The sequence below is a fragment of the Zeus faber genome (assembly GCF_960531495.2).
Source record: "Zeus faber genome assembly, chromosome: 19".
Taxonomy (NCBI): domain Eukaryota; kingdom Metazoa; phylum Chordata; class Actinopteri; order Zeiformes; family Zeidae; genus Zeus; species Zeus faber.
Window position 1 is genome coordinate 22,107,579 of NC_137206.1, and position 24,788 is coordinate 22,132,366.

At 44.5% G+C, this 24,788-nt stretch overlaps 1 protein-coding gene across 1 annotated transcript; it reads left to right on the top strand.

Moving 5' to 3' along the window:
• Positions 1-100: 100 nt before the first annotated feature.
• avl9 (AVL9 homolog (S. cerevisiase)) lies at positions 101-23,568 on the top strand. Its single transcript, XM_080020614.1, has 16 exons — positions 101-303; positions 4,451-4,571; positions 5,845-5,930; positions 6,793-6,864; positions 8,175-8,264; positions 8,359-8,425; positions 9,363-9,403; positions 10,042-10,080; positions 10,187-10,256; positions 10,845-11,308; positions 12,176-12,310; positions 13,731-13,950; positions 14,332-14,449; positions 15,003-15,056; positions 21,762-21,850; positions 22,000-23,568. Exons 1-16 carry the CDS (start codon positions 220-222, stop codon positions 22,134-22,136), a joined length of 1,887 nt encoding a protein of 628 aa, XP_079876740.1. The 5' UTR covers positions 101-219; the 3' UTR covers positions 22,137-23,568.
• The last annotated feature ends 1,220 nt before the right edge of the window (positions 23,569-24,788 follow it).

Here is a 24,788-nt window from a genome sequence, read left to right on the forward strand (position 1 = left end):
TTCCATCTGTCTAACTGGTCCGAGCTCTTAGTTCCCATCGCTCCCGTGTGACGTGAATGCGGCATCAGAGCGGAAGAGGAAAGTCACTTGGCGTTGATCGTGCGCCAGTGGCTGCGTTCTGGGTCCGCCGCTCCGGGGAAAGCAGCGCCGCCACCGCTCCGTGCGCCTCGGATCCGTCGGCGAAGGCCCCTGAACCGTGTCCAAAGCAACGGATTGGCCATGGAGTCGCACCCCGGGGAGGAGGCCAAGGGGCCCGTGCTGCACATCGTGGTCGTTGGGTTTCACCACAAGAAGGGTTGCCAGGTATGAAGCCTCCCGCGGCGTGTTTGCGCAACTTCTCAGCGACACGGCAGGGTTTCACATTGATCGCATTAAACGCGTCAATATCGAACGCGCCATTTGAAGTCCGCGGGACGGATCCGGGGGGGGGGGGGGTCGGGTTCCACAGCCAGACACGTTTATGTTGGACAGCTGGATGACGTCACTAGCCCGCTTGAAGGATGGAACTCAGCGGACAGATGAGCGGCTCGTGACGTCACGCCTACTGGAATATTACACAGACAGAGAAATTGCGCTCACATCAGAACAATCGCTAATAATAACAATGAAGTAATAAGAATGAAATAAAAAGCAAAACATTGGCAATCAACAATACATCTGCGAAATGAACAACAAACCTCTGTAGCAACTCACACTGTCATTAATAGGATATTGTGCAAGTTTGCAAACACATATTTGTACAAGTTACCGCATTACAGATTTGATATGTGTGCAAGTTTGCAAACATCTCAAATCTGTACAAGTGCTGTATGTACCAGGGTGGGAAAACAAAATGGTTCTCACAATATAGTAAATACAGTACCGCCAAATATTACTGATTTAACATCCACCTGTCTGATCCAGATAGAGAAATTGTACATTACATATTGGAGGGGGAAGTAGAAATGGTGCTTTAAGCTGATCAAAATCATTATTTGTTGCACTCCCATAAGAAAAAGTTCAGTTTTGTTGTTGGTTCTGCACATTACACAGCCATCTCCTTCGCTCTGTTTGCAGTCACTTTTGTAATGTGTTGCACGTCCTTCCAATCTGTTTAGTATCACGACCCCAATTGTTTCTGTACGGGATCCATGCGCGGGCATAGTATTTTTTATTATCAAAACAATAAAAGCAATAACAACAACAGCAAATATTTGTATAGCACCATCATGTACAACATGTAACGCAAAGTGATTCACATTAATGAAATCAGTTATAATAAAACAGCAATAATAATAAAAAACAAACAAGCAAAATGCATGTATTAAAAATACGTAATAACCACTTAATGTACTCAATTTCTAGTTTACTATAATGTTACAAGCATATAGTTGTAGGTTGTAACTTGGTATAAATGATTGCCTATAGATTGTCCAGGCAAGGCGAGGGTTTACACCCAGTCATGACTGAAGGTAGTCGTGTGTTTTCTAGCTGGATGATAGGGAGGGGAGGGATAGGGAGGCTTTTGTATATATTTTTTTTAAACTGGTCTGTTCAACAGGACTGAGGTGCCTGAGACACAGCTGCCGTTCCCCATAAACGGAATGTTTTTGTTTTTTTGCATGCGAGAATAAGGCTCCAAAAACACATCACCGCCCAAAACCTGCTGGTTTGCTCTGGAACAATGCTTCGGAACAGACGGCCAGACAGTTGGTTTGGTTGTTTTCGGTGTCGATATGTTTGCCTTGGGCACTGGTGGCTACCTGATCGGGGTTAGTGATCCAGCGCTTGGCATCAGGAGGCTCAGTTACTCTCTCTCTCTCTCTGTCTGTTTCTCTCTCTTTCTGTGTCATCCTGTGCCTCTTTCTCTGCCTCTCTTTGTCCTTACATCTCTCTCGCGCCCCCCGCCCTGTTCTTCTCTCTATACCTCCCTTCTCCCCTGCTCCCCATCTGCTAGTATACTAGCATACTATCAATTTTCAGCAGACCCCCTGAGAGACTACATTCTACCAGAGTCAATTGTTAAATGGCTTTAGAGAGAGAGTGTGTGTGTGTGTGTGTGTGTGTGTGTGTGTGTGTGTGTGTGTGTGTGTGTGTGTGTGTGTGTGTGTGTGTGTGTGTGTGTGTGTGTGTGTGTGTGTGTGTGTGTGTGCGTGTGGGTGCATGTGTGCACATTTGGGCGGAGTAGCCTTCACCCGACGAGCAAGTTTCACCTTAAGTCCAACAGAGGTTTGTTTTTGCCCTGATTGAGATCTAATTGTCACTACAAGAGGGAGGTCAGCGTGCACTCAAGAACACAGTCCCTCTTGTCAAAAGAACGTGCGCCATGTTGTCTCTGTTGGTATTTAAAGGGCCTGTTTGGTTTGATTTGTTCTGGCCAACCTTGCTCCCACCCCGAACCATATTTGGGTAACTATTCAAATGACAGCATATAGTACAGAAACCCAGTGTTTCATACAAGCCTCACACATATTCAAAATAGTTCTTGTCTTAATGAGGTTGTATAACGTAGTGTACATTTCAACTCAAATTCACTTTTATTCGTCTTATATTTATTTTAATGGTATTGTAATATTATCTTTGCTTGTTTTTCCACGTTGTGCGGTGGCACTTTGCTTCAATTTCGTTCCACGTGCGACAGTGCAAAACTCATCAAAAATAAAAGGTTTGGGTTCTTGGATGCGTGATATAATTATCATCTCCGGCTGATGCTGTGTGTTCTGCGCTGGCGAGCAGGAGTTCTAAAAGTGATCTGATGACTCATGCTATCATGTAAAAGTTTAGGAAAAGGGTTTTTTTTTCCTGCAATGGCTTTACGACGATGTGACTCACAGCCGGTCGGCTGACATACCAGGCTTAGGGCTGATTAGAAGTAGGTTCACCACACTTTCACCCCCATTGTACATGGACTACTTTGTAAATAAATCATAGTGTCGTTGCACATTCGTTCGGTTTTGTACACAGACCCTACATGTAAATCCAAAATATACAGAATTTTAATCCATAAGGAATAATTGGCATGTACTGACAAGTCAACAGTGCAGAAAAATACATATTTTCAGCAAATATTTGTGCATATTATTACATTAATTTTAATATTTCAAAGGTCTATGGTAAAATATCTTAGGTCTACCATTATCCTCTGGGAAGAAATGTTGATATAAGTGTGAATTATTTTAACTGCCCAAGAAATGAACACCGGCTCTCAGTCAAATGAGGGGATTTGCCTGTGGTAGGCAGTTTTGTTTATTTTAAGAGCCATTTTGGAAGGAACTCTCTACTACTTGGATGCCCCTCCTTGTTTCACAAAAAGTCCGGTATAATGACATTTTCCCTTTTTTATTTTATTTTACTAACTTTAAAACAATAAAAAGTGGTTGCTTTATGTAAATTTACAAGGCACAACAGCTGCATGTACATAGACCAATGCTTATTTTTGGATTAGTTTACCTTCCTTTCTTAAACTGACATAAATAATTAAGTAATACACAGGGCATATCCACAATATAAACAAAAAAATCAATTCGACAAAATGAAAGCATTGAATGGGATTAAAATGTCTAATTGTATTAGAAATGTGATTTCTTGGGGTATTACATTTTTAAATCTAATTAAAAACATATATATGTTTTAAATGCATTTTAGACTGGAAACTAATTTTGCAAATGCAAAGGTATAAAATTCGTCTTGAATTTTTCTCTCAAAGTTGAACCAAAAAAGGTCTGAAGCGGCCTCGCATTTAACTGCTATCAAATGGATGCATTGATGAGTGTGAAAATGGTATCTCTTAATGCCAAGTTCAGACTACGTGATTGTGGTCTGATTTTCCACTCGCCGACAGGTTTTCAAAGAGCGTAGCCCCAGATCGGAGGAAAATAATAGCACGTCGAGGAGGAGAGACGAGGAGACGGCAGATGCATGTAGCAGCAGCCAGACACAAACAGCATACTTATTTTACCCCTTTTCTCTAGGTTTTCAATAGACTTCTAATTCAAATTCTGCTATTATTTTTTTAATTATATATTTTTTACGGTGATCAAGAATATAATAAAAAAATGAATAGTAATAATCCCACGCAAGGTATCGCGGCATTTCCGGTGTCTCTTCTCGTGTGTGTTTTTGTGACAAAGTGTAAATTGGAGACCCAACGGACTCGTCTGGGATTCCTCCTGGTGAAGTGTGTGTGTGTGTGTGTGTGTGTGTGTGTGTGTGTGTGTGTGTGTGTGTCGCCAATCAGTCATGTGGCGTGAAAACCATAAGACTTCAAGATTCCTGGTCACATGACAGAAAGTTGTGTAGTGTGAACAGTACAGCCATGTGACCACTTTGAAAGCCGTCTAGTGTGTCCATGACATAAGTAAGTAAGTAAATACCTGTAGGGGTGACAAGTCAAACAAGCGGCAGGAATGGAACCAGGGTTTCTGGTGCTGCTAGACCTGCTGTTTTATCCAGGTCGTTCCTCTCCCTCCAGGTGGAGTTCTCCTACCCCCCGCTCCTCCCAAATGAGAGCCATGACAGCGGCGTCCTGCCGGAGACCTGGAAGTACCTGCCCTTCCTGGCGCTTCCCGACGGGGCGCACAACTTCCAGGAAGGTATGGGGACCCGTGACCTTTCGCCCGACTTCCCCGACCGCGTTCTTTTCGTGAACTTTCCCTTTTTCCATCTCACCGGCAATGATCTTGAATACAAAGTGTAATTATGTTATACAGAATTCATATTACCATGACATTGGATCCACCGACCAATGTCAAAGCACCAATTTAATTTCCGTCCCTTATCTTCAAAGGTGCTTCTGGGTCATGCTTCAGGGACACGCCTCACAGGCTGCGTTATCGGTTGAGGATTTGAAACATAGGCAAATGGGGGAGAGCATGAACAGGAGGCCCTGAAAGTGAGCGCACCACCCACGAGCGTAGCGCGACGTGCAACATGCGCTTATGCTCATTCCCGCGGTGGCCCTGTCGTCCGCAGCCTAATCACCATGTTAAAAACACCCAACAGGGCCCCTCGCTGCCGGGGTTCCCATCCCAACCCATGTCTGTACCTGACTGGCTGCGTTTCTTTGGACCGATCCAAAAACAACCCAAAAAAAAAGGACAAGGACATCCCGCCGGGTCAAGGATAACCACGCTCGGCCGCACGGGGGGGGACGGAATGGCAGCCGCCCGCGAGCCGGGGAAATTCAAGCTGCGGAACGCCGAATGTTTCACGAGTCGCTCCGGCCTCGTTGCAAGGCCAACCCGGCCGTCAGCAGGTCGGCCTTGAAAGAGCCTCGAACCCCTGGGAGTTTCACTTTCTAACGCCACTTTTATTTATTTATTTATTTATTTTTTTGGAGAAAAGCTCGGGATGTGTGGGTGGGGTTCCAGTGGGTGGGCGTGGCCAGCGGGTCACAGGGAAATGCCCCCCGTGTCGATTCACTTTCTCCCGCCTCTGCTTCAACTCGACTCGATGACCTCATTAAATAGTCGAACGGCCGTTACTCTGAGCTGCAGGAGAGCGGCCTGGGAAATCCAACCCCTCTGGACTTTTTGCATTTCGAGTTTTGAGGATCAACACCACGTCACATCGCTCCCGTCTCAGGCCAGTTCCGGTTATTGGCGTTATTTGCTGAAACCACAGAAACGGCCACATTTATTTTTTTCCCCCCGGTTCATCAGAATGTTTCCTGGGGGTCGTGTTCTCCGTCACGTTGTGTTGTTTTTATGTAAGAAGCCACGGCTCGGAACAGTGACCTTATTATTCCTTCTCCGGTGTGGGTGATTCCGCTCTCGACATTGATTTCCATCAGGCGTCTGTCATGTCACCGGGACATTGGGAGGAGAGGCGGCGCCCTGACGTGGGTTTTGTGCTCTCGCTTTGCAGACACTGTTTACTTCCACCTCCCCCCGCTGAGCGGCGAGATGAAGTGCGTGTACGGAGTGTCCTGCTATCGCCAAATAGAAGCCAAGGTCAGTTCTTATCTGGACGTCGTGGGCATTGTCTCCTGCAAATGTCAAAGTTGTTTTCATTGTTATTACCATTGTTTTTTTTTGTTTTTTTTCTCTCATCTCAACAAATGATGACACATCGTATATTATATTAATCTGGAAATAAACTGAGTCATTGGATCAACTTTAGTTTGTCAATCCTATATTCTTAAAAATAAAATCCTATAAAAGATTTTATATATATATATATTTATAAAATAATGATAATAAAATGAGAAATTACCTTTTAAAATGAAAACAAATTAAGTCTAAATTTGAAGTTTATAAAGTAAAAAAAAAAAATAGCTTTAACAAATTGAACCATTTTCTTAATATATTTTTTGAACATGATCCTATGACTCCTTCTAATCCATTGGAAGTAATACAAATGACTTATTAACCTGTTGGATTAGTGTCCTCTGTGGTTCCAGTAACGGCACAAAAGACCTGTTTCGGAAGTAATACGTCCGATATATATATCCCCGCTCCCTCCACCGAACATCCGTCTCATCACTTCTAGTCTGACTTCCCAGGTTACTACATTAGGAAAGCCTGGCCTTTCGATCAATTATGGTTACAGTCGCAAATGGAGCCCTACGCGCGCAAGATATTGATTCCTACTGTACAGCTGTTCACCACTGTAATGAGGGAGATTTGTTTTCATCACAGCCTGATTGAGGATGTTAATACGACGGCGTCCAGTTGTTGGCTTTCTTCCTTCTCTGACGGCGTCGGCCGGACCGATGTGTGCCCCGGCTACGCGGGGCCGGCTCGGAGGCCCGTTCGTCACACGGATCCTGACCGTTTTCTTTTTTTTTGTTTTGTTTTGGGTTTTTTTCTTCAGGCCCTGAAGGTCCGACAGGCTGACATCACCAGGGAAACGGTCCAGAAAAGTGTGTGCGTCTTGAGTCGAGTGGTGAGTCACTCAAGCCGTGTGTGTGTGTGTGTGTGTGTGTGTGTGTGTGTGTGTGTGTGTGTGTGTGTGTGTGTGTGTGTGTGTGTGTGTGTGTGTGTGTGTGTGTGTGTGTGTGTGTGTGTGTGTGTGTGTGTGTGTGTGTGTGTGTGTGTGTTGCGCCATCCAGCTCGGATCATCATACATCCTGTTTTTCAAAGTATCATTCAACGAGGTGGAAAAATCTGAACTTTTGGTGATGAAAGCCGTTGTTTGTTGTTTGTTTTTAAAAATACAACACTTTAGGTGTCATGTTCAGGATCTTGTAGTGTCATCACACAATCTGATGCTTTTGCTTTAGTGTGTGTGTGTGTGTGTGTGTGTGTGTGTGTGTGTGTGTGTGTGTGTGTGTGTGTGTGTGTGTGTGTGTGTGTGTGTGTGTGTGTGTGTGTGTGTGTAAAGCTCAGCAGCCCTGTGATGCTACAATAATCATTTCTAGGACGAAGGGAAATAAGAAAAACAACGGTATAGAGGCAGAAGCAGATATACGTGAGAAATATCTGTTTTGCATAGCACTTAGTAGTGATTGTGTGTATAAATACGCTGTAGCTTACCTGTCATATGTGGATTCATAGAAAAAAAATTGCTTTGGTTTTAAGTCATATATCCATCGTTATTGATGGTTAAACTGTTCAATGTAACACCAACAACTAACCATAGTCGTATTTTGTTATGACAACATGAATATATTTGGTTCATATTGGGGTTTGTTATTTTTCCCCATACTGAATGTGTAGAGTGAGTGGACAGGTTAGATACCGTATTGAAGGGACGGTATGCAGAGGTTTCTTGAACTCACTGGAACCTCTTCTCTCATATACGGAAATCTATCCCCTACCCACGGAACTTTTCATAGAATAAATTGATGCGGAAGAGCCGTCAAGTCAGAGACCATGTTTGTACAGATCAAAGGTTAAAAGTCACTTTCTGCTCTGCTGTAGTGTCTCATAATTCTGGGATATCAGCGTGTGTGGGGTGTGTCTGGGAAGCCATAGTCCGTGCGAGACCCCGGGGTCAGTAAGCCGCTTCCCATGAATCATCTGTGACAGGAAGCAAACAGCTGATGGAGCTCGCAGGAGACTCTCAAGTAAAGCAAAAAACACGCAAACCATGGCGGGCGGCCTGTCCCGTTATCTGTTGCTTTCACAGTTTTCACATTTTTTGTGAGAAATGGACCTTTTTTACTTTATGTTGAGACGTTGACAAAAAAAATAAATCACAGACATTATTTAGTTAATAATGGAGTTTGCATTTTGTATTCATTTTTCTTCCAGCCTCTGTACGGTCTGCTTCAAGCGAAACTACAGCTCATCACACACGCCTACTTTGAGGAGAAAGACTTCTCGCAGATTTCTATTTTAAAGGTGAAGAACTTGCAGGATACAAAGCAAAACCGCCGTCAGTAGTGTCATGTTGTGGATCAAGCTTCCTCACCCGTTGACCTTTTTGTTTCCATAGGAACTGTATGAGCACATGAACGGCTCCCTGAGGGGCTCCACTCTTGAAGGATCGCAGGTTTATTTAGGTAAAACGGACCCTGTGACACCTTTTGAAAGGGTTGTACTTCTTTGCCTTAGATTTATTATCGGTGACACCCTAAAACCTTGTATGTCTTTTCCCAAAATAAAGATCAACTGTAAGTTGATGTCAACAAAGTAGAGTAGTAAAATAACAAGAGATTAAAAATAAATAAAACAATTTCATAGCTGTAAAAAAAACAACAACAAAAAAAACCCGCTTACTTGTGACTCCTCTTTATTGATTACTGTGTGGCAGTCCTCCCGAATGGCTTATTCAGGGCCCCCAACACAGAGACACAGGTGATGGTGTCGAAACACACCAGTTTATTGAAGAGTGGGCAAGATGGAACAAGCCCGGAGCAGACGGAAAACATGTCACGACAAGGGCTCCTCCCGTATGTGTGTGAGGGTGGGTGATTTAACCTGTGCTCATTGATTTCTCCGACGGGCAACAGGGGTGCAGCCACCCCATGACCCCGGGTCCAAATCACACCACCCCCACACCACATGCTCATTATTAGTACACTTCTTTTTAACCCTTGTGGAATCCACAAACCTACAGGAACATAAAAACAACCTGCGGCCCTCCTTAGAAATGCAGAATAGTGAACCTTTTTGCATCACAAATGCATCCAGGTTGGAAAGTAGCTACAAATTACTAACTAAATACAAGTATATTGTAGCTAATTCATTCAACAAAAAAAAAAAAGATTACCTTATTGACTTGTGAGAACGGCATCATGGCTAATTTGGTGATTCAACATCCATTGGGGATTGATGAAAAATACCCATTCCAAAGAGCTTCTATGCAAAGAGCTTATTATGTTTGCTGGTTCTGTCTTTGTGAGGTATGAGACCAGGGTTATGTCATTTATTTATTCAGTTTCACACCTTTTGGGTGAATTCCCCATGCCTGACATTACCTTCATCTTCTCCCCTCAGGATTATCACCAAGAGACTTAATACTGCACTTTAAACACAAGGTAAAGAAACGTCTGCTTTTGTATCATAGTGGTAGTAGAAACAGTATCTGCTAATAATATAGTAATATAGTAATATATAGTATAGTAATATATAGTATAGTAATATGGTAATATATAGTATAGTAATATGGTAATATATAGTATAGTAATATGGTAATATATAGTATAATAATATAGTAATATATAGTATAGTAATATAGTTATATATAGTATAGTAATATATAGTATAGTGATATGGTAATATATAGTATAATATAGTAATATATAGTATAGTAATATATAGTACAGTGATATGGTAATATATAGTATAGTAATAAATAGTAATAGTTATATATAGTATAGTAATATACAGTAATATATAGTATAGTAATATATAGTATAGTAATATATGGTATAGTTATATAGTGTAGAAATACAGCAATATACAGTATAGGAATAGTATAGTAATATATAGTATAGTTATATAGTAATATATAGTATAGAAATATAGTAATATACCGTATAGTAACAGTATAGTAATATATAGTATAGAAATATAGTAATATACAGTGTAGTAACAGTATAGTAATATATAGTATAGTAATATAGTAGCCTTGACGTAAGCATACGCTGTCCTTATCTCTTGTTTCCTTCTCCAGATTCTTATCCTCTTCAAATTAATTCTGCTGGAGAAGAAGGTATGGCTCAATCAAATCTTTAACAGCAGGACATCTTCCTATTTTGTTCCTTGGTTGATAGGTAAGTAAAAAAAGCCTTCACCCCATGTCCGTGCTCTCCCTTCAGGTCCTATTTTACGTGTCTCCCGTCAACCGACTAGTCGGAGCGCTGATGGCGGTTTTATCTCTCTTCCCGGGTGAGCAGTGAACAGTGTTTTATTAAAAAGTGGCAATCCATGAAGTCCTGCGTGTGGCGTGGATCACAACACCAGTCCCACAATTCCATTCCATCGTCACTTTCATTGATTTGTTCTGTTTCTCTTGGTCACTTGAGGTGGTGGGGATATTTTTTCCTCCGAGTATGCTGTACTTTTATTGTGGATGTTCATCCATATTGACAGTCTACTGATCGCAACTAGCCATGTTGCGGTATATAATTCACTGTGGCTGTCTTTCACTTCTTGGGATCTTGGCGGGAAAGGCGGCCCCCGCCACCAACAAATGAAATAGCATATAGAGCAGCAAATCCATAACACTAATACATGAAATGGCTGTTTCTTATGAAGTGCCAACTAACTGAATGTTGGATAATATTGAATATGGGTTTTTCCTTTGACAAAATCAATCAAAATGATCCCATATTCACCACCAAGACTGGCTTTTTATTTATAACACCTGAGGCTAAAAGACATGTACGATGACAGATGATGAATTTATAAAACCCCAGAAAATGTTTCACGTACATGTATGTAAAATTCTAACTGGGTTGTGTGGGACCGGCTCAGGCATGATCGAGCACGGCCTGGCGGACTCGTCACACTACCGGCCGAAGAGCAGCGTGTCCGAGGACCTGACCATGGTGGAGAGCGTCTCCGGCGCCGAGGAGTTTGTCTCCGTCTCCGCCACGGACATCGCCAACGCCGCCCTGGAGCTGGTGGGGGAGGAGACGCAGTGCGGCGCGGCGGACCCGGGCGCCCACCTCCTCAAGCCGCCGCCCCGCACCTCGCCGGAGTCGTCGGAGAGCGACTGGGAGACGCTGGACCCCGGCGTGCTGGAGGAGGTGGCCGCCCGAGAGCAGGCCGAGGAGAAAGGGAAGGAGGCGGAGCTACCAGAGACCTTTGACCCCCAGCCGGGGATCCCCATCACGGTGCAGCCTCAGTCCGTCGGAGGCCAGGGCGGTGTCGCCCAGGGTCTGGTCTCGGGTCTGGAGGAAGACCAGCACGGTCTCCCGCTTGCCATCTTCACCAAGGTAACCCACAGCAACCCGCTGACAGTGATCCGGCACGGTGTGTTGACGAGAACCTAGGAATACGAAGTGTCAGACGATTCAATACATTGCAATAGATTACAACAATATTGTATTGTTCTATGTGCTGCAATTAATATGATCATAAGTCATAAGTCGTTCATATGTCTTAAAAAACTACAATAAAATAAATATCCAATAAAAAGTGGAGAGGTGGTTGGTCACAAGACTGCAAACTAAACTATTCTGTGTAAAGCTCACTGTGTTTTTTGGCGCTAATTGTAATGTCAATACTGTTTTTATTTGACAATCAATACAGTACATAGGAAAAAACAAAACAATAATAGCAATAGCAATGTTATACATGCATATACATATGCATGTATGTATGCATAGCAATACAACCAGAGGAGTCTGGTTGTATTGGCAATGTGCTATTTTCCGAAAGGTCAGGAGACTACAAAGAGATTTTGTTTTAATTGAGATGCATAATCTTCCGAGTTGCCCTCGTAGTTCATTGTGCAATATCTTAAAATGGAAATGAAATAAATGTTCTCCTTTGTGTTTGTTGCTCCTTTGTTTACCCCCTGTTTTTATCTGTAGAACCAACAACAACATCATAGCGTCACCGCCCACTGAATAAACACTAATGTGTTTGTCTGTCTTCCTCGTACCAGGATGTTACTATGTCTTCAATACACACACACACACACACACACACACTCATATACACACACACACTCATCTACACACGCACAGACGCATGCGCGCGCGCACACACACACACACACACACACACACACACACACAAACACACACACACGGTTATTGCTGTCAGCTTTACAGAGTGAACTCTGTCCCGGTTTCCAGGGTTACCTGTGCCTGCCCTACATGGCGCTGCAGCAGCACCACCTCCTCTCGGACGTGACGGTGCGAGGCTTCGTTGCCGGGGCGACCAACATCCTCTTCCGCCAGCAGAGGCACCTGAGCGACGCCATTGTCGACGTGAGTATCGTTCCGTCAGGATCCCCAGGACGCCAAATCCCTTGTTGTTTGTTTGTTTGATACCGCATGGATCAACATTTGAACCCCGTGTCCGTGACGGCAGTGATTCAAAACCTTTTCCACGGACCTCGTTGATACGATCTTGTCTCTGGAACACCAATTTGAGAAGATTTTTATTGTTCGATATGATTTAGCCCGAACCTCCAGACCTGTCCTATAGTTAGGGAGATAACAGTGAAACTTGGATTGAAACAGTCATTGTTGTACATTCTCTAATGGTGCATCTTTTAAATGGAATGATGGTGAAGTTGAAGAGTCATTTCACCCCCTGGTCGGAGCCTTGTGAGGAGTGGGAGTGACGGGGTGTCTCTGTGGGGTGTGTCTCCATTCCAAAAGGTTTTGAAAATGGTTGTGGTGGAGATTGGACCACTTTTCTTTAATTGTCTTTTATTAGATTTATAATTGTATTTATTTGTGATGTAGAGAGCCACTAAAAGTGCTTATCTCCCTCAGCATCTGCCCTGTTTGCTTTGAGCTGGTTTAACCACTAGATGGCGCTGAGTCACACACAATGTAATGCCAATTTGATCCCATTTGTAAAGAAATGTGATTATCATGACCAGGATGGGCGTGTTTCATGTGAGAACACTCGTATATTTCGGTTTATAGCTAGAAGAAAACACACCAACCCTAACCCTAACCCTAACCCTAACCCTCTTAAATTCGTAGCATTACCTGCTGCACCCACCACCCAAAATCAATCAAATTCATTGTTACATGCCCGGTGTGTCTTTTTTTTAGTTTACTCAAGGATACACATGAGGTTGAAATGAAAACTGATGCTTGTGCTATTTTTTATTTTCCTGAATATTGATGAAAACATCAGGTATCACCTGAAAAAGTGTGTGTGTGTGTGTGTGTGTGTGTGTGTGTGTGTGTGTGTGTGTGTGTGTGTGTGTGTGTGTGTGTGTCTGTGTGTCTGTGTGTATACATACATTGAAATTATGTGCTGTACCAAAATGGAAAAAAAAAAAAAGTAAAGAAAAGTACTTTTCGACCCATTGTACTTTAGTACAATTTGAGTATTTTTTGGGACTTTTATTTACTTTTAAGTACTAATTTAAATTACTTTTGTATATTAGTGTTAATGTGCTGTAGGTAAAGTGAATGTGCTATTTTAGTATTTTTTTAATATATTTAAGCACTTCCAAGCTACAAGTTCTAACACACTAAGTACAACTTCATTGGTTTAAATTGAACACAACTTTAGTAAATGATGTAAAATCGTATAATAATATACTTTCAGTGAACACACTTTTTTCCACTTGGGTAATAGTTGCCAAATAATTTTTGAAATGTAATTTTATTTCCATTCCGACCTGGATGGATGTGTGTGTCCCTCTGTCCTGGGCGCTGGCAGGTGGAGGAGGCCCGGATCCAGATCCAGGACCCAGAGCTGAGGAAGCTGCTGAGTCTGACCACGGCCGACCTGCGCTTCGCCGACTACCTGGTGAAGCACGTGACGGAGAACCGCGAGGACGTGTTCCTGGACGGCACGGGCTGGGAGGGCGGGGACGAGTGGATCCGGGCACAGTTCACTCTCTACCTCCACACGCTGCTCTCCTCCGCCCTGCAGCAAGGTGTGACGCTCATTTCCTTCACTCACTTCTCGCTTATTTCACTTATTTACTCATTCACTCATCCACATCCATTTGAACTCTAAAACGGCTCAAAGATGAAATGAAATGTTTAATTTCTGTTTAGACAGAATTTGTTCTGTGAAATATTTTTTTCCGGCGCACAAAGATTTATATGTCAGTTTATCGATGTGGAATGGTATCGTGAGCGCATCATGGATATTGGATGGATGGTATTGAATGGATGTGGAATTGGACGGTGAGATCCTCCCCAGCCCTGTCTCTCGCCGCACCTTGCATCGCTGGTGCAGAAACCCTAGTTTCCCGCCGCCACGTGACCATGTCTGTCGTGGTGTTTTTTTTTTTTTTTTGCTCCCCGCGCAGATAACGAGAGGCTGCTGGCTGACTACGGCGCTCCGTTCACCGCCGCCTGGAGGATCACGCACAACTACAGAGTGTGGCAGAGCAACAGACACCCCGCCATGGCCGAGATCACCCCGGGGTGACGCAGAGGACGAATGTGGACTCTTATGTCATGGTTTCACACTAGAATTTAGAGAGAGAGAGAGAGAGAGAGAGAGAGAGAGAGAGAGAGAGAGAGAGAGAGAGAGAGAGAGAGAGAGAGAGAGAGAGAGAGAGAGAGAGAGAGAGAGAGAGAGAGAGAGAGAGAGAGAGAGAGAGAGAGAGAGAGAGAGAGAATATTCATCCCCGGCGGGAAATTACAGCGTCGGAGCAGCTCACATTAAATAAGCAATAATAATAAACCAAAATAAAAAATATATAACAATGAAAATGGCAATGTATGGAAGTTGTTCACAATAAAAATCCACATTAAAAATGTGGCAATGTACACTAAACATAATGATAAACAACACTTAAAAAAATAACAGAAAATCAATAAAAATGTATAAAAGTAAAACTATAAATAAAATGACCCAAACAAAATAAATTGGGGAAAAAAAAAATGGTTGAATACAACAACTAATGAAATAAACCTGCAACGTCATGGTTGTTTACATACGCCTAAAAAATGTGCCTCATTCTCTGTTTCTCAGCCACCCTTTCCAAGGCCACTACAGCGTTGCGGATGTGAAACTGAGACTCTCACAGTGAGTATTGTGATTATACCTCGGTTGGATTTGTGTTTGTTTTTTCTCAACTCTCGTTTCCTGCTGTCGAAACAACCCTCCAGTAGTTTTGGTTCCTGGGTCCAGTCGGTCTGGTCCCCGCTGCCCAAGCGCTGAGACTGCTGCCCTCTAGTGGTGGAGTCTCAGGGTTCATCAACCTGTTCATCAACCTGTTTATCAACCTGTTTTTCAACCTGTTCCTCAACCTGTTGCAGTCATTATTCTTTGGTTTATTTTTCCATGAAAGCAAACAAATATCTATCTGTCTTTCTGTCTGTCTGTCTATCTGATATCAGAATCAGAAATACTTTAATAATCCCAGGGGGAAATTACTTACAGTGTGATATCTGTCTGTCTCTCTATCTATCTATCTATCTGTCTGTCTATCCACAGTGGGGCAAAAAAGTATTTAGTCAGCCACCAATGGTGCAAGTTCTCCCACTTAAAAAGATGAGAGAGGCCTGTTATTTTCATCATAGGTATACCTCAACTATGAGAGACAAAATGAGAAAAAAAATCTAGAAAATCACTTATTTTACCGAGGAATTTACCAATTAATTCATTAAAAATCCTACAATGTGATTTCCCTGGATTCTTTCCCCCCATTCTGTCTCTCATAGTTGAAGTGAACCTATGATGAAAATTACAGGCCACTCTCATCTTTTTAAGTGGGAGAACTTGCACAATTGGTGGCTGACTAAATACTTTTTTGCCCCACTCTATCTATCTATCTATCTATCTATCTATCTATCTATCTATCTATCTATCTATCTATCTATCTATCTATCTATCTATCTATCTATCTATCTATCTATCTATCTATCTATCTATCTATCTATCTATCTATCTATCCCTTCGCACAGAGAGTGCACGGAGGGCGTTTATATCTGGCAGATTGTCCGTTGCAGTATTCTCAGAAACCACGTGCGGCTGTAGTGACAAAGTACCGCGTGAAACAGGAAGCAGTAAACTAAGAAGAGAACGCTCAAAACCAAACATGGCTGCACGCACAGCATCGGAGCTTGTTTACGTCGGGGGAGGAAATGCTGTTCATGGTGGTTAAGCCGACACATGCGCCGAAAAAGGAGCTGCTCTGTCGGCCCGTTCCACACAAAGACAGGAGAGGGGGGATTGAACCCGGGGTCCTGCTCAGCGTTTTATGACAGAGGAACTTATTGAACTATGGAACGGAGTCACAATGTGTAATTACTCTCCCTCATTGCAAGATTCTCTAAAAATAAACTACACTTAGATACCAATAAAAAAAACGTCCCCTTTTATTTGTATCTTAAATGGAAAGAAACACACTTAAAATATTGAAATAAAACAATATATTGACTTCTACAGTCACCTTTTGTAATGTTGTGTCGCTGACCTCACATTGCTGGAGCAGGACGGGGGATCCCTCCCGTTGACTGTGGATGTCGGCCGTCTGCATTTTTGAGTTAAAAGACGTCTCGGAATGTCTTGTTTGGTGAAGAACCGCCGCAGAAACCGCCACCCTTGTTCCTCTCCCTTCCTTTCTCCAGCTATTCCTCTATGCGATTGAACGGGGGTGTAAACCTCCGAAAATGGTCCATAGCCACCGTCAAACTTCACATTCCCTCTTCAGTGCTTTACTGATCTGCCACAATAATGTTGAGTATCCGAATTGAAATATCTTCATTTTTTTATTTTATTTTTATTTTGGGGGCTTTGGGGGCCAGCGAATGGTGATAAAAGCGATTGTCTCAGTTCCACATGCCACCCGAGCGGCATTTCCGGGGCCCTCCGACACAGAGACACAGGCAATGGTCTTGCAAACACACAGTTTATTGGAGTCAGTGGCAAGATGGAACAAGCCGGGAGCAGATGGATGCTTGTCATGACGGAGGCTCTCCCCGTGCGTGTGTGTGGGAATGGGTGATTTACCTGTTGCTCATTGATTGCTCTGACGCGCAACAGGCGTACAGCCACCCCTGATCCCGGGCCCAATTACCTAGACCCAAGACAGGTGTGGCTGCTATACTTTCTATCAACACAATGTGCACAAATAGTCCAAATATTTTAGAATGTGTCTTTCACAACACAGACACACACACACACACACACACACACACACACAACATCTGGGAATGTGTGTCAACCCTACAGTAACAGTAATGTCTGAAAATCAGTCGACGGCAAACATTCTACAGAGTGTGTGTGTGTTTGTGATGACAGATATGGAAATCTCCCAGTTTAGATACTGTGTGTGTGTGTGTGTGTGTGTGTGTGTGTGTGTGTGTGTGTGTGTGTGTGTGTGTGTGTGTGTGTGTGTGTGTGTGTGTGTGTGTGTGTGTGTGTGTGTGTGTGTGTGTGTGAGCCTGTGTGTGTGTGAGCCTGTGTGTGAGCCTGTGTGTGTGTGGGGATGGTTTTCGGGGGTGGTCTCTTATAAGCGGAACCCATTGTTTGAAACGTTTCATTTGAGAAAAAAATAAATAAAAAATGGAGCTGGCGACTTGGGCTAGCGCACGCTCCGGTTTCATTCCAGGAAGTGTCGATGAAAGGCGAGCCCGCCGTGCGTGCCGAGCGTCTCCGTGCCCAACACTACGTCTAGGGTTACCCCTACCACCCCCCAACAGACACACACACACGCACACACACAGGCACACACACACAGACTTAAGACTTAAAACCTCACTTGGCTTCATGATGATAGCTCAGGTCAGAATGCAGTGGCTCCATATATTACAACATTATTTAATGTATAAATTAATTTTAAAAAATTAACACTTTTTTTTCTAATAATAAAAATGTATTTATTCATTCTTATTTATTTAACAAAAAGAATAGTGCAGTAATACTCTTGCTTTATTATTTTTTATTCAACAACGTGAATGTCAGTGAAGTGACGATTTACTTTAATTTGACCTATTTTAAAATATTTTTTATAAATTATTAAAGTATTAAATTATTTTTTAAATGATGCGATAATTTTTATATATATATACAGTATATACAGGTATATTAAAAATGGTTCTTTTTACCACAGATTATATACTTTTAACAACCACTATATTTTTTAAACAACCACAGCTGTATCGTGAAATACAAAAAATAAATAAAAAATATAAAAAATATATATATCTATTTTAGGGGAAAAAAAGTTTGTGTTGTCAAAGTATTTTTTCTTGTAACTGTTGATGACAAAGCTCATCATAACAGTAGTTTTTTTTTTTGGGGGGGGGGGTTGGTCAGGGGGTCAGGAATCTGGTATCGCGATCGAGATATCAAGTGTCATCAAGTTACATGCACCGCGTGGTGCGTGTGCGTCCTTGAGGCCGTCGAAGTGTCGTGTGTTGTGTCCGGACCCGAGCAGCTTCCTGAGCTGTTTATCTGTCAAACAGGAGGGTGTGGGGGGTCCATAAAACTCTGCATATAGCGGGGCAGGGGGCACGGCGGAGGCAGGAAGCCTGGCACACTGCCATCACAGCCTCTGAGGAACAAACGCGTCTCATTTCCTGCCTTCACTTTTGTGTCCAAGCGGGGTGGTGGTGGGGGGGGGTGGTGGCGGGGGGCGCCTCGCTGGGACCGAAACACTTGAGCTATTCAGCGGGCCCCGAGGAGGTGTCGGTGTTTTCTCTGCGTTAGGGGATTCGTCTGCTGGCGGTCCGTGCACGTGGGCGGCGCTTGTTTTGATTCTGTCGGAAGCTCTTGAGCTTCTCCACTATGACTCTCGAGGAGCTTTGGAATCATTTCCAAATGTCTGTCGACAAGACAGGATTATTGTTGTTATTGTTATTTTTATTTTTTCCGTTCTATTATTCAATCGCCTCAGTCGGCAACCACGGAAGAAGTCGTCTGAGGGAATGAAAATCGATTTAATCACCTTGAATCGGTAAAACCCGGCGTCCTGCTCAGCTTCACTCCAGGGCAGCCCTCAGTCATCTGGGTGTGGCGGCAGGTGGTCGGATGGGGTCAGATGGGGTCAGATGGCGACGTCCTGCTCTAGTAACCGTCTAAGTATTCTTCTAAGATCCGTCCCGTCACCTTGGCACAGATTAGGAACGATCCTTTTTAGGTACCAAAGTGCTCGGACGGGTCCTGCGCCGACCGCGGTAGCCAAGCAGAGCATGCGGCGTTTCCGTCAAGATGCCTGGAACGTATCCTCAGCTTCCGGTGTGAGATTGAAATCTCCTAAAATGGAAGCGTCCTCGCAAATGAGTCGGGATTCCCATGGAAGTCCCTCGAGCTTTCATGTCAGGAGGGAAAGATGTTTTGGTACGAGTGAGGGATTGGTGATTTTTTTTATTTATTTTTTTTATATTGTCGTCTTTCACGGTTATTGGAACAAATTGTGACGCCTTAATATGAGGGCATGTCGAGGTTTATGACTATTCGGTGGAAGTTTCGTCCAAAGTTTGAGCTTTGATTCAAGATTGAAGAGGTTTATTTGTCACATACATATACATACGCTCATACATATACGCAGTGAAATGTCTTCAAAAAAAAATTGTCGATGATTTTTTTTTAGCGGACGTAGTGATAGAAAACGGATAGAAATACTAAAATGTGCGTGATCAAGGCAGCAACAACGGGCACTTTGGTCGCATCCTCCATAAGTCGGGCGTGATGAACCTCTGTTGGCTTCTATAGCGTGGAGATTTTAAAAGTAGGAATTGGAACATGTCTCAGTATTATGTTGTATAAAATTCCCTTTATCGCAGAGGAAACTGAGGCGCCCCCCCCCCCCCCGTGACATATCCCTTTGTTTCTCTCATCCTACACGAGGATGAATACTCTTTGTCCTGCTGCTTCTATCAACCTCCCCAACAAACTGCTGCTCCATTTATACTCCTTGGGGGGGGGGGCTTAAAAAAAACAAAAAAAAAAACGTGCCCTATGCTTGGCTTCCTTGTGAATGTGCTGTGTAGCATGTGCGTTGTCATGCCGGGGGCTGACGGAGCCGTCCCCATTCATTCCTCTCCTCGGTGTTGTCCGTGGCTGACAAAGACCAGACTCTTGGCAGTGGGACTTGAGGGGAAACAAGCGTCCCATGTGACGGGGGGCGGAGGGGACTCTTCTCTCCATTGTCAGCGGGCACGCGCTCCGTCGAGAGATAAGAAGGCGTCTATCTGGGTCAGGCGAGGGAGACGGAGAGTGATCTGTGGTGCCCCGTGTGTCCGCGGGGCACTTTCTGAGCTCAGAGCAGCGGCAAACAGATGCTGGGCTCATAGCGGGAGGCCGTTGCATTATGAAATGGAGGAAGGAAAAAAACAAACAAAAAAAAAAAAACTCAAGCGAAAAAGTGCAGCGATCTCTCCCTCAAAGTTAACCAATGTCTAATGTGAAATTCTGCAACCTACCCGTGATAAATTGGGTTTTTATGGCATTTGCTCGACCGCACATGCATTTTCCATTACCACTGCCTCTTCTCATGATAATGACTCACATTTAAAGATTTTTAATGATCGTATTTTTTTATTTTTTTTGGTCAACTTGAACGATATGTTGAGACACAGACCTTTTAAAGGATCTCCCGGTCGCACCAGCAACGAAGGTAACACATATTTCTGTTGAAACGATTTAATTTTGCCATATTTTGCATTGGTTAATGAGTAAAGTAATGGCATTTCCGCCTTTTCGAATTGAATCCAAAAATATGAGATATTTGTGAATATTAAATAACAGCAATATGTGTTTTTTTCAAGGTCGTTCTCAACATATCGTTCATATTTTCCAAAGCCTGAAAATAGAGACGGTATAAGATCTAGAAATGTCACCTATGATCCGGAAAATGAGTCAGGGGTAGATCATTTAAAACATCTGCGCCGACTGGTAAACAAAGGAAAAACTCAATTTGACAGCGAGTGTCTGTTGGTCCAGCTCTCCGCAGCATAATGTTGTTTATACTGTATGTGAACCCCCGAGCAGTGATGCTGCATGACCTGTCTGTCTGTCTGTCTGTCTGCCTGCCCGCCCGCCTGCCCGCCCGTCCCCAAGTCAGAGACACCAAACCGGCACTGTGTCATGGTGCCTCCCCAGCCGTGCCAACTAGTGCACTGGGTTAGTTTCGCAGGGAGCCGTGTCAGATTCACTGAGACTCAGGCAAAGTGAAGTACATGTTCTACTGTATCTGGATCTGGTTTGCTGCGAGTGTGGGATGGCGTGAATGCCTTCTTCGCACGCGCGCACACATGCGCACACACACACACACACACACACACACACACACACACACACACACATCCGCGCACACCACTCCCTTTGCACCGTCCTTCTAAATATCGGGAGGCTTATGTGGCGGCGGCGGCCGCGGCTCGACAACGGCCGCCTCGCTCAGCGGTTCTCCAAAAGTTGATGCGCGGACGCACGACTTGGGGAGGGGAGCGACATTCCGGGCGGAGGCCTGCCCGAAGGTCCTCGGCGATGGAGATCCCTGTGAAAGGTCGCGGCTTGGCACGGGAAAGACAGCCCGAGGCGAGCCAAGCCCCCCCCCCCTTCGATCGCTCCCGTCCTCCAGTCAGCTCGGAATATCACGTCCGCCACCTGTGGCTGCTGATCAGCCGCCCTCGTGATCGGCCTCGACCGTGTAGTGTTCCCTCTGTTTGTTCCCGGGGGAGAGGGGAGGAGGGGCCGCCGGGCGCCAAACACTGGACCTTTTGTGAACCCGCTCTGTTTGTGTTTGTGTTTGTTGTCGTCGCCATCGCCCTTTCTCCGCCGCAGCTCGGTGCAGAACAGCGAGCAGGGCAAGAAGATCGGGAACGCCATGATCACCACCAGCCGCAGCGTGGTCCAGACGGGGAAGGCAGTCGGTAAGAAACGCCGCCCTCCCTTCGCTCGCGTCGGAACCTCTCGGGGGTTCCCGGCTCTCAATTTGCCCAACACCGTCCGGAGGCTCCGGCTCCGTGCGGAGACGTCCGAGTTTGTTCTCACTTCTTCGGTCTCCCGCTCCTTCCCGTAGGTCAGTCGGTGGGCGGAGCGCTGACCAGCGCCAAGTCGGCCATGTCTTCCTGGTTCTCCACCCTAGGCCAGCCCCCTGCCACGGCGAGCCCGACCCCGAGTCACGAGTCCGGTAGCCAGGAGGAAGCCAGGCCGTGACCCACGACCCCGCAGAGATCTGACCCCTGACCTCCTCCTCGTTCCTCCTCTTCCTCCTCCTCTTGCTGCTGTACTCCCCCGTCCTCTCCCCGCCCGACGTCAGACGAAGAGAAGTCGGGACGGGTTTGACCTGACGCCGACCCCGGGTTTTATGAAGGAGGGAGGGATTCGTCGGGTGGCGAGAACACACTACACGCTGGGCTCCGAGGGGCCACAAACGGGTGCCGTACGTTCCGAACCGAAACCGCTCAAGCCCACGGACCCACGGCGCTCGGACACAAGCAACACCTCTCAAATGAACACGTTCCACTTCCTGGGTCCACCCTTCCCGGGGAGGGAGCGCTCGCTAGGGTACGCGCTCGCTAGGGTACACGCCCGCGGCGAGGCGCGGCCCCGGGTGACTCGACGTCTATCCGGGCGGCGCGAAACGGAATTCCCCGCAGGCCGCGTCCGTCCGTCGCAGCTGAATCACATAGTGCTGGACGCGCTGGACGCCACGTAACACCGGCGGCTTTTCTTTCCTTTCATATTTCTGTTCGAGGTTGTTTTTTTGTTTGTTTTTTTTTTACATTACATCAAAGATAACACAGGAACTCATTTCTCCCGAACCAGCGTGCATCGGTTGAAAGGGTCACAGCGGTGTTGCCTAGAACTTTTCCCGACGGTTCGACCCGACGCCTGAGAGAAGCCGGGAACCCGCTTCCATGTAGAGCATTGGCCTCAATTCGAAACTAAATGAACAGACTCCTCCGTGTACCCCCAGGGTAGGTATAGCTTATATAAACATAGAATTGGGAGAGCTGTATTTGACGGCAGGACGGTGAAGCTTAAGGGCGGCGTAAGGTCAGGCTTATGTATTTATTTGTTGTACATTGTGATGACTGGAGACGTTCTCTCTCTCGTCCATGTTTTGTCCTAACACTGGAACTCTCCCTGCCTGCGCTCCTCCCGCACCCTCCGTTTCCCTCTACGTGCTTATCTCGTATACTGGTCATCCTGAGTGCTTACTGGAGCCGCCCCCCCCCCCCGTTTCCCGAAACCGATAAACAGACTATACTGTTTTCAGCTGTCTGATTAGTCCCTAAAGGTGTTGAAGTCAGCATGCATTGTCCAGTCCAGTTCTGCAGCTGTCACGAGTGTTCATCGTTTCCACTCATCTGGTTGTTGTTTTTAAAAAAAACGATTTTGTATATTGTCTCATTGGTCTCGCTTTTAAACTCAGTTCTATGACGACGCGGCACATGTTCTGAGCTCCATCTGGCTTTCAAAAACGGCCTGCCGGATACGACGACGTCACGATTTCAAGGATTTGTTTCTTTTGTTTTTGTTTTTGTTTTTGTAATGTTCTGTCGATATATTTTCATTGTGTATTTAAAAGATTTTGAATTGAAAAGATTTGAATGTATTGTGGAAATAAATTTCACAAAATATTTTCTTGACTGAGGCTTCCTAAGTATCTGAAAAAATATCTTAACTATATTGCTGTGATTAAAAATATATTAAGAGTTTGAAATACACCTCGGCTTCCTTTTGGTATTTGGATGAGGTTGTTTTTGTCCCAGAGAGTGAGTGAGTTTACTACAATCCTTATCCGTGTACAAATGTAGGTCAACTGGACAAAGAATGTGTTTTGTGTATCGGCGGGGTGTAACACATGGCCAGACAAAACACACACCTACGTGCTATTCCACAACAATATGGCCGCATCAGAGAGCGCATGAACTCAGCGACCCTCAGCTGATTTGAACAGCTTCTTTTTGGGCCGTTTTACTTTCCAGCGTTTTGGTGGTAATGCACATTGCAGATCTTATTTCTTCGACTGTATTGTGTATCAACCATGCTTTTGTAATTTAATTGTTTGACTCACTTGCAATTGGGCCTTTAAACTCAATTTTCCAGACTAAAGGAAAGGATTTTTCTTTTCACAATATGTGAAATATTTGTAATGAATATAAAGTCATATTGATGGTGTTGACTGAGCATGGCTTTCTCTCAGGATAAGATCTTCACACAAATTTACAATGCGTTATGGATGTTTACAATTCGACATTAACATTTCGACTCAATATTTTGGCTAATTTTGACATACGACTCTTAGAATTTAGGCGTGATACTCAGACTTATGTCCTGTCAACAACTGGAGAACATTCACGGGTCAAGTTTTAATCTAGGACTGGAATGTACTTAAATCTCGGATTGCTTGGCTTCTTCATGGAGGTGGCAATTGTTTTCCATGCAAAATGCATGGGAGATTTCCATGGCGACCATTTCTATTATGCATTTTGGCAGACACAAACGAAAACAGCCAGAGTCTATTTCAGGAACGTTTTTGGTATGTTTTTTAATAAATTAACGTTCATTCAAAATACAGTGCCAAAGGAATATGATGCAGCCAACCATGCTAGTAAGGTTTGTCATGAAGCACCTGTGCTCATGTTTTTACAAAGGTAGGAGAATGACGCCCCCCCTCCCCCACTTCCCTCTCCACTACTGCTAGTGGTTGCTGGGACGATTTCCATAGCAACAGCCTTGGGCCAGCCATCTCTGTCTCTCTCAGACCAAATCAGCAGCAAAATACCTCAATACTCACTCACCAGAAAATTAAGTCTGATAGGAAAATGGATATCTACACACAATCTCACTACAGTAATG